Source organism: Gigantopelta aegis, chromosome 6 (genome assembly GCF_016097555.1).
Source record: "Gigantopelta aegis isolate Gae_Host chromosome 6, Gae_host_genome, whole genome shotgun sequence".
NCBI lineage: Eukaryota > Metazoa > Mollusca > Gastropoda > Neomphalida > Peltospiridae > Gigantopelta > Gigantopelta aegis.
Window position 1 is genome coordinate 77286742 of NC_054704.1, and position 14230 is coordinate 77300971.

The 14230-nt window shown below is 32.3% G+C and overlaps 1 protein-coding gene across 3 annotated transcripts in view; it reads right to left on the bottom strand.

The window, feature by feature from the left end:
* LOC121374101 (calcyphosin-like protein) overlaps positions 1–14230 on the bottom strand; it is a 35894-nt gene that overhangs the window by 18067 nt on the left and 3597 nt on the right. The window contains exons 4-6 of one of the 3 annotated variants that reach the window (XM_041501030.1): positions 13840–14046; positions 7186–7298; positions 969–4091 (exon numbers count right to left, since the gene is read on the bottom strand). In XM_041501030.1, the coding sequence (XP_041356964.1) occupies positions 7194–7298; positions 13840–14046 (312 nt within the window). In that variant the 3' untranslated portion in view covers positions 969–4091; positions 7186–7193. Of the gene's footprint in view, positions 1–968; positions 4092–7185; positions 7299–13839; positions 14047–14230 lie in introns of those variants that run through there. The other 2 variants (XM_041501028.1, XM_041501029.1) reach the window with 2 other exon arrangements.

The following is a 14230-nucleotide window of genomic DNA, read 5'->3' on the forward strand; positions in this document are numbered from 1 at the left end:
AACAGACTATAAGGGTTGAAGTGGTGTAAAATTGTAAATATATGAATACAAAATGTATTTTGATATCAAATTAGCCTAACTTCATGTCCCCAAGTCATCTTTATGATTCCTTATAGCAGCTTATTAAAGATCTGATACTACCCCTACCCCAAAAGAGCCGAAAACGAAAATTAGGTATCTATAGTAAAACGCGTCACCAGAGTACAAAAATGGTCAAACAAGACAATGTAATGGTGGTTATGGATGGCATATGAATACATCGAGATGACCTAGGTGGAAATTTGACCATAACATGTATAGATAGAGAATGGTGATAAACTTTACTAGAAAAATGTGAAAAAACACACATTTTTTACATTATTTCTTAAATTTGGAACAGACAATAGTAATTAAGGTACACTATATATACATCATAAGATGCGTCATCCAAAGATGAACAAAATACTCGAAACCCCATGTATGTAGGTCATGTGGTTAGAGCTCCAAAGTTACTTGTATGAAGTATCATATTTTAGTCCCAAACCGGCGGCCATCTTTAAAGATGGCCACCATACGGGCACTAAGCTACACTTCCAAAAAGTCCATCACAGTTTTTTGGACCCCTCAGGTACCAGACTAACCAAAAATCACTGTTGGATCTGGTCATCTTTTTGGTAGTCAGATTCGGTCTGGCTCATGGACTATAATAGGAATAAATGTTATCCGGATTCAGGCATTTTTGTTTAATTCAGGCAAAAATCAGCCTGCCCCACTACAAACATGGGAGCCCATGTCTAAGACTGCCAGAAAATTATCTTGAAAGTCTAGCTATGGTCTGTAGATGTCTTTCAAATGCCAATTAATGGCAGTGTGTCCATCCATGGATACCTTTCAGTTGAATGATAAATATTTCAGCAGAAATAATTACTGAAATGTGTCTACATCTAAACACTTGGGTTTGTTTCATGAACAGTATTTACCAAAAAGAGTAACAATAGAAAAAACATTTTATTACAAAGATAAAATTCAGTATTTTATAAACAGGACTAAAATGGCAATTACATAAAATACGATAATAAAACTTAGTCAAACTATGACTATAAACTTGATACATCCGATTCTAGCTGGAGATGACCGAGCTGGAGATGACAAAATCTTCAACAAAAGCAGAGGCATTTTGGTTATCTTTGCCAAAACTGCTCCCAACTCCAAAGGCTTTAAACATAAAACTCTTCCCCCCCCCCCCCCTCCCCGAGTCTAGGATAAACTAGGATAAAGTCTAAACCATTTTCATGTTATAAATTTAAGGTAAGTGTCTTTTGACCCACTGTGGTAATTTTGATACACATTAAAAACAGCAATACAAAAACAGCAATATTATTTTGAATATGTTTTACCAAAAACAAATTCAAACTGGACACATGTGAATAGAATAAACTTGTTAAAATGTGAAAAACATACAGAATATATTCAGACACTACAAGTAGTCTAAGATAATAAGTTTCATCAAATAAGAATGGTCTATGTCCGAGCAGAATGTGGAATGATTAGAGCACATGTATAAGCACGATACTTCCAGCACCGTTTGATTTAATCAAATCATACATGCACATAATAAATAACCATTGAAAAAAAGGAGGACAATTCCAGTGTAAAATATGAAAACTTCTATAATACATATACGGTATGTTTTACCTACAACCTATTGTTTATGTACAAAATTAAATAAATATATACATACATGGAGTCTAATGTCTGCTACTTCTCAAATACCTGCTGTTGTAATATAAATCACCTGCCCATCAGTAACGTAGTCCTCATTTTAATACATGTATCTTATATTTTGTTTATTCCATGCCCCCTAGCATGTAGATCTTAACTCAGCTGTCATGAAAATATTTTCCATCGACACCCCATCCCTCGACTTGTGGTCTTATTACCTAATTTAAGAGCCATGTAAAACTAAATATTAAATAAATGTCAATAAATCAAGTCAGTTACAATATAAAATGCATGTACTTATATGAATAAAACCGGTAATATAACTGATGTGTTATGAATATTACAATGATTAATATTAAGTTAGAAAAAAACATCAACAGATTATTTTAGGGGTTTTTTCATTTAAAAAGAAGACATTTATATAGAAGTGTACATGAAAAAAAAGTGTCATCTGTCATAGAAAACTGGCACTGACTGCAATATTTGTTTTTTACTTATATAAAGCTGAAAAGCAATATGCATTAGGAACTGGGCATTTAATTGTACTTTGAGCCTATTCTAAGGAGATTGCGTATATCCAATCCCATGGGGAAAATATTTTTACAGACACCATATAAGTCCATATTTTGAAAAGATTTCCATCTGTTACCCCCTCCCCCCATTATATTGATACAATGTATAAGGAGAGAATTTCCTAATCCAAAATTAACCCTAACCCTAAATCTAATGCTAACCCAAACAATAGTGGTGTAATGGTCAGATAGATCACAAATAGTTTTGCTTTTCCACCACCTTGGAAGCACAGTGCATATGAATAGTTTATTCTTTGGTTGCTTTCTGCTGTATAGCTTTTGGCTCTTTGCTGATGCATGTATCTACTTTAAGAGGAAACTAAAGAACAACTAGCAGTATAGTATGTATGATGTAACAATCAGAAACAGTCTCATCAGGACTTTTGTTGATGGACACAAGTTGCTATTATGCTAGTTGTATCACTTGGATGCTATTATGCTAGTTGTATCACATGGATACTATGGTGCTATCCAATAAAACTGACTCTTGATTAATGATCAGATACATTATTGAACTAATCTGAACGTCTTCTTTGAGTTTTATGTATGTAGTACATGAAATAACAATTCTTGAAATTACTTAAGGGCCCAAAAACAAAAACAGCCACCAAAAAGTCCAAATAACATTTTGAATCAACATTCATTCTCGGGATAAAAATGTTAACAATAAAATTCTTTTAAAATATCAGACTTCTGGATATAACAATCTTATTGTAAGTTAACACTGATAAACAACACTTTGTCATGATTAAAAACTCAGGGTCTAACATTTTAAAATGAAGTAAGTTAAAAAATTTTTACTGTCAACTGTTTAATCCAAAACTGCTAAAATTATTACCCTCACAAACAAATGGAATGTAAGAATGTCCCTTATACAATATAGGTAAATAAAATACAAATAAAATGTTTGGAAAAACCACACATTTATACAATTCTAACTGCTTACAAGACAAGTTGAAAACATCTGGTTCCATGTTGAATACAATGCCTTGAATATCATATGAAGCCATAACATTTCTGCTTTAACAAGAAGTACAAAATGGCAAGAAGTAAACAATAAATCAATATTTAAAAATGTAATATAAAAATGATCGTATTTTGTGTGAAAGCAATTAATAAAGTATAAAGATTGTAAGACAGAGCAAGAAAGCAAATGAATTGGCTTTATCAATCGGAGATTGCACTGAGGGGGAAAATGAAGGTGTAGATTTTAAAATGCTCATGAACTGCCGAGTTGAGCAGATATGAGAATTGAGCAAACAAATTTAACTTATTAAAGTTTTCTTTGGAATATTAAAAATTTGTATTAAAAAAAATAGCAATATCATGTTTTGCACATAACAGTGCTGGAAACTACACTAAAATATTGCAGACTAACAAACTAATACATCCACAATGTGATAAATTAAAACTACCAACCAAAACATGATGACATCACTAATACATGTTTTTAAGATTAACTTTAAAAACATAAAACCTGCATCAATTCAATTTATTAAAATCTTAATATCCAGACAATATGGTTTGGCAGAATAAGACAAATATGGAATACAAATGTTCTGAAAGTATTAAAGGGAGATAAACAATATTCAAGGGAGGTAATAAAAACAAAAATAGCATGGTAAGTGCAGGTGTTGAAGCTGGCAGAATGCAAAGCTGGGCGGGCAGGAAGATGGTTGGTCCTGTGTGACATGGGTACTAGAGAAGTATTTAGTCTGTAAGCTTGTAGGCGTTCCGCATCATGAGATCAAAGTATGCATCATTGTCTACCGATGCGCTAACTCCGCAGTAGTAATTAAGAAACTCTTCGTTGGTAATCTGAAAGTGTCAAAGGCTAGAATTGAAGTTCAAGCAAATCACAAATAGCAAATAACAAAAAGGCAAAACTACATCAGAAAATAAATAAATATTTGTGTGTTAAAAAATATAATATAATAATATTGGCCCAATTTTACACAGCTTGTTTTAAATTTACACACATGTAACTGCATACATTTCCAATGATTAAACACCTGCATTTGAGAAAAAGCAACCTTCATAAATTTGGCCAAATATTTCTCATGTGACTGGATAATCTCTTCGGGGTTTCTTCTCCAAATATGTACCTCTTATGTGTTATTCGTGCTGCAGACATTTTAAAACATATATGCCTTTTTCAACCCAAGGTTTAGGAAAATATGCATTTCAAGAATTAAAAATAAATAAATATATAGTACGGTATATAAATCCTCCTTTTAAATAAACCAAATTTATACTGAAATCCATTACAAATGCATAACCCCCTTAACAACAGAAGTGTGGATTAAAGGCAGAATTCGACAACGATGATGGTGTAGGACATATTGGAGATGGATTAAGAGTCAGTGAGAAGATGTTCTGTTTTACAGAGTTGAGGTTTTATCACATTCATGCCAAGCTCTATGGCAACAAGGAGTACCTAGAGAGGACGATGCTCTTCTTCATCATACGATCAAATTTAGAAGTGTAGTCAGTGAACGCAAAGAAGAAGATCACATTCATGCAAATGGCAGAGGCTTATTTAGGGGAGATTGGAGAATGTTACTTACTCTTATTATTATGTTTAGTGTTGCGTTCAGTGGGTTTACAGATAGAATGGCAATAACATTATGATGTGGGGATGGATCAGTGTTCATTTTAAAACACCTCTTGACTTTACTTCATGCATTGTTGAAATCAGGTCTGTTGGAACTGGGTAGAGCATGTACCCCAACTTGAAACCAAAAACATTTATATGTTGTATAATTTGCTTGTGCCCACTCTTCAGTTGAGACTATGCCTGCCACCCCTACTTCAAGTATCTTCTTATAGCCCATGACATAAACAGCATTACTTTAATGATGCATTTCTAATGGATTTCAGTATATTAATATAAACTTGTAGACATGTCTGCTTTCCATAGAAGACAGTATTGCTTTTATTAAGAAAAGACTAAGAAACACTTGTTTTAAATAAATTAACTCAAAACCTTAAATAATTTGAAAAAAAATGTTAGAATTAGTTGGGGTCTGTTCTAAATACAAATATTCAGCAAAATAATTTCAGAAATAAAAATGAGTGCAAAAAGAGTGTACCGACAAGTGAGCATTAGTAAAGCAGTGAAAGAAAAATAAGCAGTACTAAGTAGTACTAAGTGAACATAATTAAATTATCTACATCCACTAACTGGGTTACTGATGTTATAATTACATACTTCCTGCCATTATACAATTTACTCTGCTTTGATTGAAAGAAAGAATTGTTTTATTTAACAATGCACTTAACACATTTTATTTACGGTTATATGGCGTCAGACATATGGTTAAGGACCACACAGATTTTGAGAGGAAACCCGCTGTCGCCATTACATGGGCTACTCTTCCGATTAGCAGCAAGGGATCTTTTATTTGCGCTTCCCACAGGCAGGATAGCACAAACAATGGCCTTTGTTGAACCAGTTATGGATCACTGGTCGGTGCAAGTGGTTTACACCTACCCACTGAGCCTTGCAGAGCACTCACTCAGGGTTTGGAGTCGGTATCTGGATTAAAAATCCCATGCCTCGACTGGGATCCGAACCCAGTACCTATCAGCCTGTAGACCGATGGCCTACCACGATGCCACCGAGGCCGGTTCTGCTTTGATTGGACGACATCACTGAAATACTGAATGTTATCCTTGGATAAACCTTAGAAGATGATGTCATAACGTCAAATGGGACATTACATAAAACAGGTCATGAAAAGGATGCTAGACTGAAATTGTGTGTATTTTTAACTCAAAAAGAAGTGTTGTTTGTAATTATAAAAATTGTTTCTAATTTTTGTGTGAATTTATAACAGTCACAAATTTAGTATAAAATTGCTTTGCTATGCAGTTTATACAATTTGTGACTTATACATCAATAAATTCAATTTTTTTTATAAACAATGCTGTTTGATGTTTTGCAGGTACATGTATAATATTTGGGTTATTACATTTTTTTTATTATTTTTTTTTTGGGGGGGGGGGGGGGGGGGGGGGTACTGATATACATTACAGAGAAACATACTGTGTTAAAAAAAACATATCACACCAAAAGACAAGAGCCCAAAAGTCAGTTGTGGCATTGTCATTAAATTAGGATGTCACAAATCTCTTAATCAAAAGGTTAAAAAAACACAATTATTTTCAAATAATATATTGGTATAAACATATTTCGTTTTCATTACCAGCAACTACATGGTCTTTTTAAAAAAAAAATTACAGACTGAATTCATAATTACCAAAAAACCAAATCAATTCCATGATTTACAAAAAAATACTTGACATAATTGGTTAAACTTTTGTGCAAAATTATCTTATTATAATTCTATGATGATTTAATGATATGTTAACTATAAACTTAAGACATTCCATGCATATGCTTTCAATTACAACTTTTACTATTATTGGTTGCAAAAAGTATATGATAATATTGTAGTAATTTCCTTTATTTTTTAAATAATTTTTAGTAATTCATAATTTATTTTATTGCTTTGGTATAATTAAACATTTGTTTATCACATTATTATCTTAGTTGGGTTTTTTTCATCCTGTAATCATAAGTTCATTCATTTTATCAATATCATGGTATGTTATTAATGCTTTAGAATTTTTTTTAATGTTTTTATTTTATTTTTTCTGTTGTCTATAACTTAAGTTAGTACTTAACAGCCTCAGTTGCCACCATTCCCCTTTATTCCAACTCTATATCCAGCCTAACCTCAACCACCACTGGAAATACAAACAACATATATAATACATGTAGTAAGTAAAAATAAAAGATCCATAGATGGTAAAACCTGTCCAATTCACGTCAGTTTAACAGTGGTTAATGTGTTACAGTAGGTATATTGACGTACACAAAAGTAATATGGTTTGAAGTATCAATCACCTCTCATATTAGTCTAATTTCCATGCTGTTCTCATCATCAGGTCAAAGTATGCATTATTATCGATGGACGCACTGACTGCAGAATAGTACAACTCAAACTCCTCCATTGTGATCTGACAACCATTCACATTGGAAACAAAGCGATGAACTATGTTATAGCACTTCCTTTACAGATATCAGTTATAAATATTTGAGAAATGTAACCAAATTTTTAAAAACCCTTCAATTTCAATTTATTGTTTTCTTATAAATTGCAATGGTTACCTCACTTCACTCAAATACAATTATTTAAGTAATTAAAATAGATGTTTGTTTATATTTAACATGATCACTGACAAAATTTTGAACTATGTTATTGTTTCAGTTACAAATGCAATTAATAAACATTTGAGAAAATTATTCCTTTACAGCATTTGTAAAACACTTGAGAAAATAATTCCTTTATAGTAATTCAAAAGTTAACATCGAAAAATATATACAGTATTTTTAGTTTCAGATTAGTATAATCTTGTAAACCACATGCTACGGTTACATGTATCTCACACAAATATAATTCATAAATATATGAAATAAAATATTTTAAATTCAACATGTTCACTGACAAAGTGATCATTTACAGATGAAATTTATAAAGACTTGAGAAAATTATTCCTTTATCGCAACAAAAAAAAGCATTGAGAAACATTAAATAACTGCCCTTCAATTTCAGCTTAGTATTTGATCAAAATTAGGGTTGAGAAATACACAAGGATTTTCAATTTCACTTTAATATTCCCTTATACACTATCAGTTATCTCACTTGTTACACAAAATATGTAAATACTTTTTTTTAAATATTCAATATGATCACTAATGCAGTATATTATATCAATCATTTTACAGACGCATTTGTAAACATGTAGTTGAGAAAATGATTCTTTATCAGTGTTACCAAAATAATGAATGTTTATTATTGTCAGCTATAATATGACCGCCAGTACAGAAAATACATATAGCAAACAGCCACACCTTGCAGGCATTACAAAAGCAGTTAAATGCAAACCACACAAAATATAGGTCTATATAAAATAACTACCTTCTTGTAGTGTTGGTAATCAGAATTTCATCAACAATTATCAGTTATAATGCTCTTGCACTAATCAATCAACTTTAGATTATACAATCGGTTACAATTATATGAACTTAAAGGAAGTTTTGTTTTGTTCAACGACACCACTAGAACACATTGATTAATTAATCATCAGATATTGGATGTCAAATATTTGGTTAATTTCTGACTCGGTAGTCATCAGAGGAAACCTGCTACATTTTTCCTAATGCTGCAAGGGATCTTTTATATGCACTTTCCCACAAACAGGAAAGCACATACCATTGCCTTTGACTGGTTGTGGTGCACTGGTTGGAATGAGCAAAAACCCAATTAGTTTAATGGATCCAAAGAGGTGGTTTGAACATGAACCATACACCTATTACTGCATCATGTTCCCCAGGACAGACACTACAACTGACCAATTTTACCTTTAATATTTATTCGATATCTATTTTCTTTATGTGTTTTGAAAACAAGCAAAAATACCCAGCTGATGTTTATCAAGTTGATTATCTAAAGTTAAAACTTTAGGAACAATTACAGTATATACTTTCCACAAGCTGATTTTGGATTTTAATAATTATAATCGATCATGTCATCGGTAAAGCCCAAGTGATCCATTATTGATTATAACTGCTTACTGGGACATCATTACTTTCTAATACACATAATGCATGTGTAGATATAAAACGGTAGATCTATTAAAATACAGGCAATTCTTCTTCCCATCTTCGTAAAACTCAACTGGTCATTATTTGCAAGATGACAAATAGTATCAACAACAACCAAGAAACCCCAAACAACTCACAAATAAATAAATGAATAAATCCTGAGAAAACAATTGATAAAAGTTGGTCATTATTTGCAAGAAGACAAATGGTATCATCAACAACCAAGAAACTCTAAACAACTCACAAATAACTCGCAAATAAATAAATCAATACCAAGAAAACAATTGATCAAAGTTGGTATGGTCATGAATGCATACATGTAGATATTAATAACACCATTACCATACAAAACAGTAAAAACTATCAAATTACGTCTGGTAGCTAAATGACATTTGTCAGACCATCAGTTGTGACATGTATGTTTAATTTATGCACACACACACACACAATTTGTCTTTGGGGAGAGAGGACAACTCATAAAACAGGCAACTGCAGGAATGTCTTTTTTTCCTGATGGTAATAGGTGTGCTTTCTCATAGTAAGAGCAGTGTGTAGTAAGAACTATTCAAATTGATGACGTCACTTTATATGGGTACTTTTTGTCTTACTGAGTGTTATTGTTAAACAACCAAAAAATAATTCTAAATAAAATATGAACTTTCAGTGTTATTATTAGCAAGTATGATTCAAATTTAATTATAATAACTATTGCCTGTTACTTGTTTTACGTTCATCTGAGTATGAAAAAAAAATCATCTGCAAACTTACCAGGTATGTGAAATTCGCCGATTCACAGTTAGGATTAAATTTTATTTTTTATACCCTGATGAACATAAACAAAATTATAGACAATCCTTAAAGAATGTAACTGGAGTATACTATATGTGTAAATAGTTACAATCCTGCGGCCCGTTCCACAAAACGATCTTAACGCTAAGATCACCTTAAGTGCATTAGGTTGTTATGCATTTAAGTTGATCTTAGCACTAAGATGGCTTTGTGGAATGGGGCCCTGGTGGTGTAGTGATTGAGCTAGCAGTCAATTTACTTATGTTGTGGACATGACAGCACACTGTGCACCACTAGTAGTTGGGACATCATCAACAGGCTCAGTACATGATGTTATTCCAGCACTGACACAAAAAGGTTAATCCAGCTTTAAAATATTGTTAATGAGTCATGCTATGTCAGTTTTAATCACATCTTGGAACGGGAATGAAACAGTTCATTTGATTCATTTGACAATTGGACAAAACATGCCCAAGCAAGTCTGAAGCCCTGTTTCATCTGATGAATGGATAAAGTACTAATATTTTTTCGACAGTACTTAGTTACTTCATGTATGTTATTCCGCTGGAATTTAAGAGATCGATATAATATGGCCAGTGTCAGACAATGCAGTAACATTTTTAAAATGTTTAATTTCTTTTACTAGTTATTTTAGATTAGGTAGAGTTCTGTATAAATTAACAGGAAGGAAGGAAATGTTTTATTTAATGACGCACACATTTTATTTACGGTTATGTGGCATCAGACATATGGTTAAGGACCACACAGGTATTGAGAAAGGAAACCCGCTGTCGCCACTTCATGGGCTACTCTTTTTGATTAGCAGTAAGGGATCTTTTATGTGCACCATCCTAGGCAGGATAGTACATACCACGGTCTTTGTTACACCAGTTGTGGAGCACTGGCTGGAACGAGAAATAGCCTAATGGGTCCACTGACGGGGATCGATCCTAGACCGATCGCGCATCAAGCGAACGCTTTACCACTGGGCTACATCCCGCCCCTGTATAAATTAACAGTTTATGGTTTATAGAAGATTATGCTGGCAAACAATGAAATTAAATAAACACATGAATATTAAATTTCAAACAGTTGATATGAATTATTAATACTGGTATAGGTTTCATCCAGAAGTATGCAGGAGTGGGTCTGTGGCGAGCAGAGATTTTATCGTAAATTAAATATATATATTTTTAAAAATGAGTGGCTGGATCCAGTGGTCAGCCATCACCACTTCAAAATCAATGTGGGAAAAAAAAAAAAATTAAATGGAAAGAAAAATGGAGATTGTACTTCTAAAAATATCTATGGATCTAACAAGGTTACAAGTACGAGAAATAAATTACTAAGATGTTAGTGTTAACTGATTAATATTATGATTCAATAACAGACAGTGATTATGTGCTTGTTAATTGCTGAATAAATAGTTTTCATATCAATAGTCATTCATGCATGATTGTGTCTATTGAAAAATGTTCTATATTTATTTACACAACAATGTTGAAAAACCAACTATAGCCTGTCCGACCCTCCTACAAAAATGTTGTTGTTTTTTATCAATAATTTCAGTTTGGTTTGACATAAGAAATAACGAATTTTTTTTTTTTTAAATGTGTGCAATTTAGAAAACAATCGGTTTCGAAATAAATAACGTGTAGTAAATTCCATAGCATGAAAAAAGGCATTCCCTGTGGGACGGATAATATATAATATGCAAATTTAGAAATTTGATAGTAAGATCTGGGATAAAGACAGAATAACTAGTTAATGACGAAGGATATCGGTTTTATCCTATGAAGATAAGAATGGGAAATTCTGCAAGGCTTGCCGAGCCGAATTTCCCATTCGGCGTGAACAGAATAAAGCCAATATCCTACATCATTAACTAGTTATTATTTTTATCCTGCAGACCATAAAAATTAAGGGGAAAAGCTATTATTTCTGTTATTTCAGCTACATTGTACAGTGACCTAGAAGTCAAATGTGTGGTTTTGTAATGTAGCTATGCATGTAATGTCATAGGTGTGACATCAAAAGTCATAACCTACTAGTATATGTTTATGACTTTGCTTTAATCGGTTGACAGAACAGTGGTTGAAGGAAATATTTTTTAAAGCAACTCGAGACATTAGTAAACTCTAGACTTTGTTTTATAAGCATATGGCTTGATTTTAAACACCATTTTATAGCTGAACATGTTGATTACTGAAGACAGTAGACTTAACAAACCTCCCCAACCCAATCTTTCAAATTATAATACATGTGTTACAGATATCAAACACATTCATGCATGTATCAGTCAGTGTTATTTTGGTTAATACATTGATAAACCCTATAATGAAATTCTATAAATATATATTTTTAAAAAATAGAAATAATAAATAATTCATGCTTGTTAATGGAAATATAAGTGATATAATGGTTAATACAACAACATATGTACATGTATCTGACTTCGACATGGAAAGCAGATTATGATATATATGTAGGTGAATCTGCAAATTATACCAAGCTGTTATACATGTATATTTAAACAAATACTGCATGCATTCATACATGCAGCATACACTTGTCAAAATAAAACATTATACATGGTATCAGTTGTATACATCTACAAGTTAAAGTAAATTTTAAACACTATTTCAGTTAATATCAGTACACATAATTTTAAAAATATTTCATACCTCAGTTGAATTGAGAAACATTCATAAATAAAATGTAAGAATTCTTATTTATACAGTACTAATATATAGTCAGTATAAATACAGATATTCAAATGGAATCACAGTATTATTGTAAACCTTTACATCCTTTCATTCCAATACTTTGGCCTGAAAGGAATATATGTATGTACGTACATATATATGTATTATGTATACCCGGTATATGTATTATGTAGGGCCTATGTATGTATGTATGTATGTATGGATGGATGGATGGATGGATGCATGTAAAATATTAATTGTTTTTAGGAAGTTTCTCAGAATACCATTATATATATATATATATATATAGTATTCAGATGGAAGAAAAAAAGAAATACAAATCAGCAATCGGACTGTTAAAATGAAAATTTGTGGAAATTTTGGCTGAGTCTTGAAAAGAAATGTAATTAATTCTGTGAGTTTTCAATAGTTTTAGTGTGACACACACATCGACAAAGATTACCAAAATATCTGGAATATTTCATCTCTACAAATCACTTTGCTGTAGCTCTTAGTGTGTGCATGCTGTTTTATTTTAAAAGATGTTGCCTGTGGAATATTTGTAACAGCCAATATATTTAGCAAGGTTATCTAGCACAACTTTTGGAATACATCTTTATACAGAGTCATACTTAACTCATTGCACTATACGTGACTAGCATTTACATGTAACAAAGTTTTCAGAATACCACTTTATTACCAGATAGCATTGCATTAAATAAAGCAAACACCATATAATAAGCATGACTTTTGGAATACCTCTCAAGCTACTTTTACCATATATGTACTATACTTGTACTTCCTTTGCCTATCCAATTAATATATTTACTGTTATAGACATAATATAAAGTAAATATGCACTAACTTTATGAATCAGAGATGAAAACAGGTTAAGAAAAAAAAAAAAAAAAAAGAGGAAATTTTAATATTGGTAGTCAAGTACTGAGATTAGTCCTTAGGTTAGAGTTGCACAACATTCTAAAATGGTGATTCTCATTCAGAATGTATGCATAGTATTAGCCAAAAATATATTGTAAGTTTTGTACAGAGAATATGGAAATTTTAACAAATGGTGAAAACCTGAGAAACACTGTATAGATAGAAAGAAAGGTTTTATTTAACGACGCCCTCAACACATTTTATTTATGGTTATATGGCTGAAACGAGAAATAGCCCATTGGGGCCCACTGATGGGGATCGATCCCAGACCGACCGTGCATTAAGCGAATGCTGTACCACTGGGCTATGTCCCGCACACAATAGTCGGACGATTAAAAAGCTCGAGTTGTGGGAAAATCTGAACAATTTTCATCTCTGATAAATACACGCCATAACCAAGCGAAAACTCACCGTACCACCTTCACCTTATTTTAACAAGCACATGAATTCTAAGTCTCACCTTTCCATCTTTGTCATTGCTGTCAAAGGAATCGAGGAAAACCCTTAGACACTGGTCTTCCGTCCACTCCCCGTTGAGATATTTTGGGTGTTTTGAGACGTTATACACTCCCTTCAGATCCTCCACTGTGATCAGCCCATCTCCGGTCCTGTCCAACTTCTGGAATGCTCGGTGTATTAAATTTTTCCGGCAGTTAGGCATCGGTGGCTAAAACAAAAGATGAAGTGAAAATAAATGTAATGATTGTGAAAACAATTTTCTAAAGAATATGAATTATTTATTTTTGTGTTTCATTCAGAATTATGCAGGGGCGAGTCTAGACTGAAATTTTGAAAATATATTTTTAAAAAAGAACATTTGCTTTGAGTGGGGTGGGGGAGTGTTGTCCCCA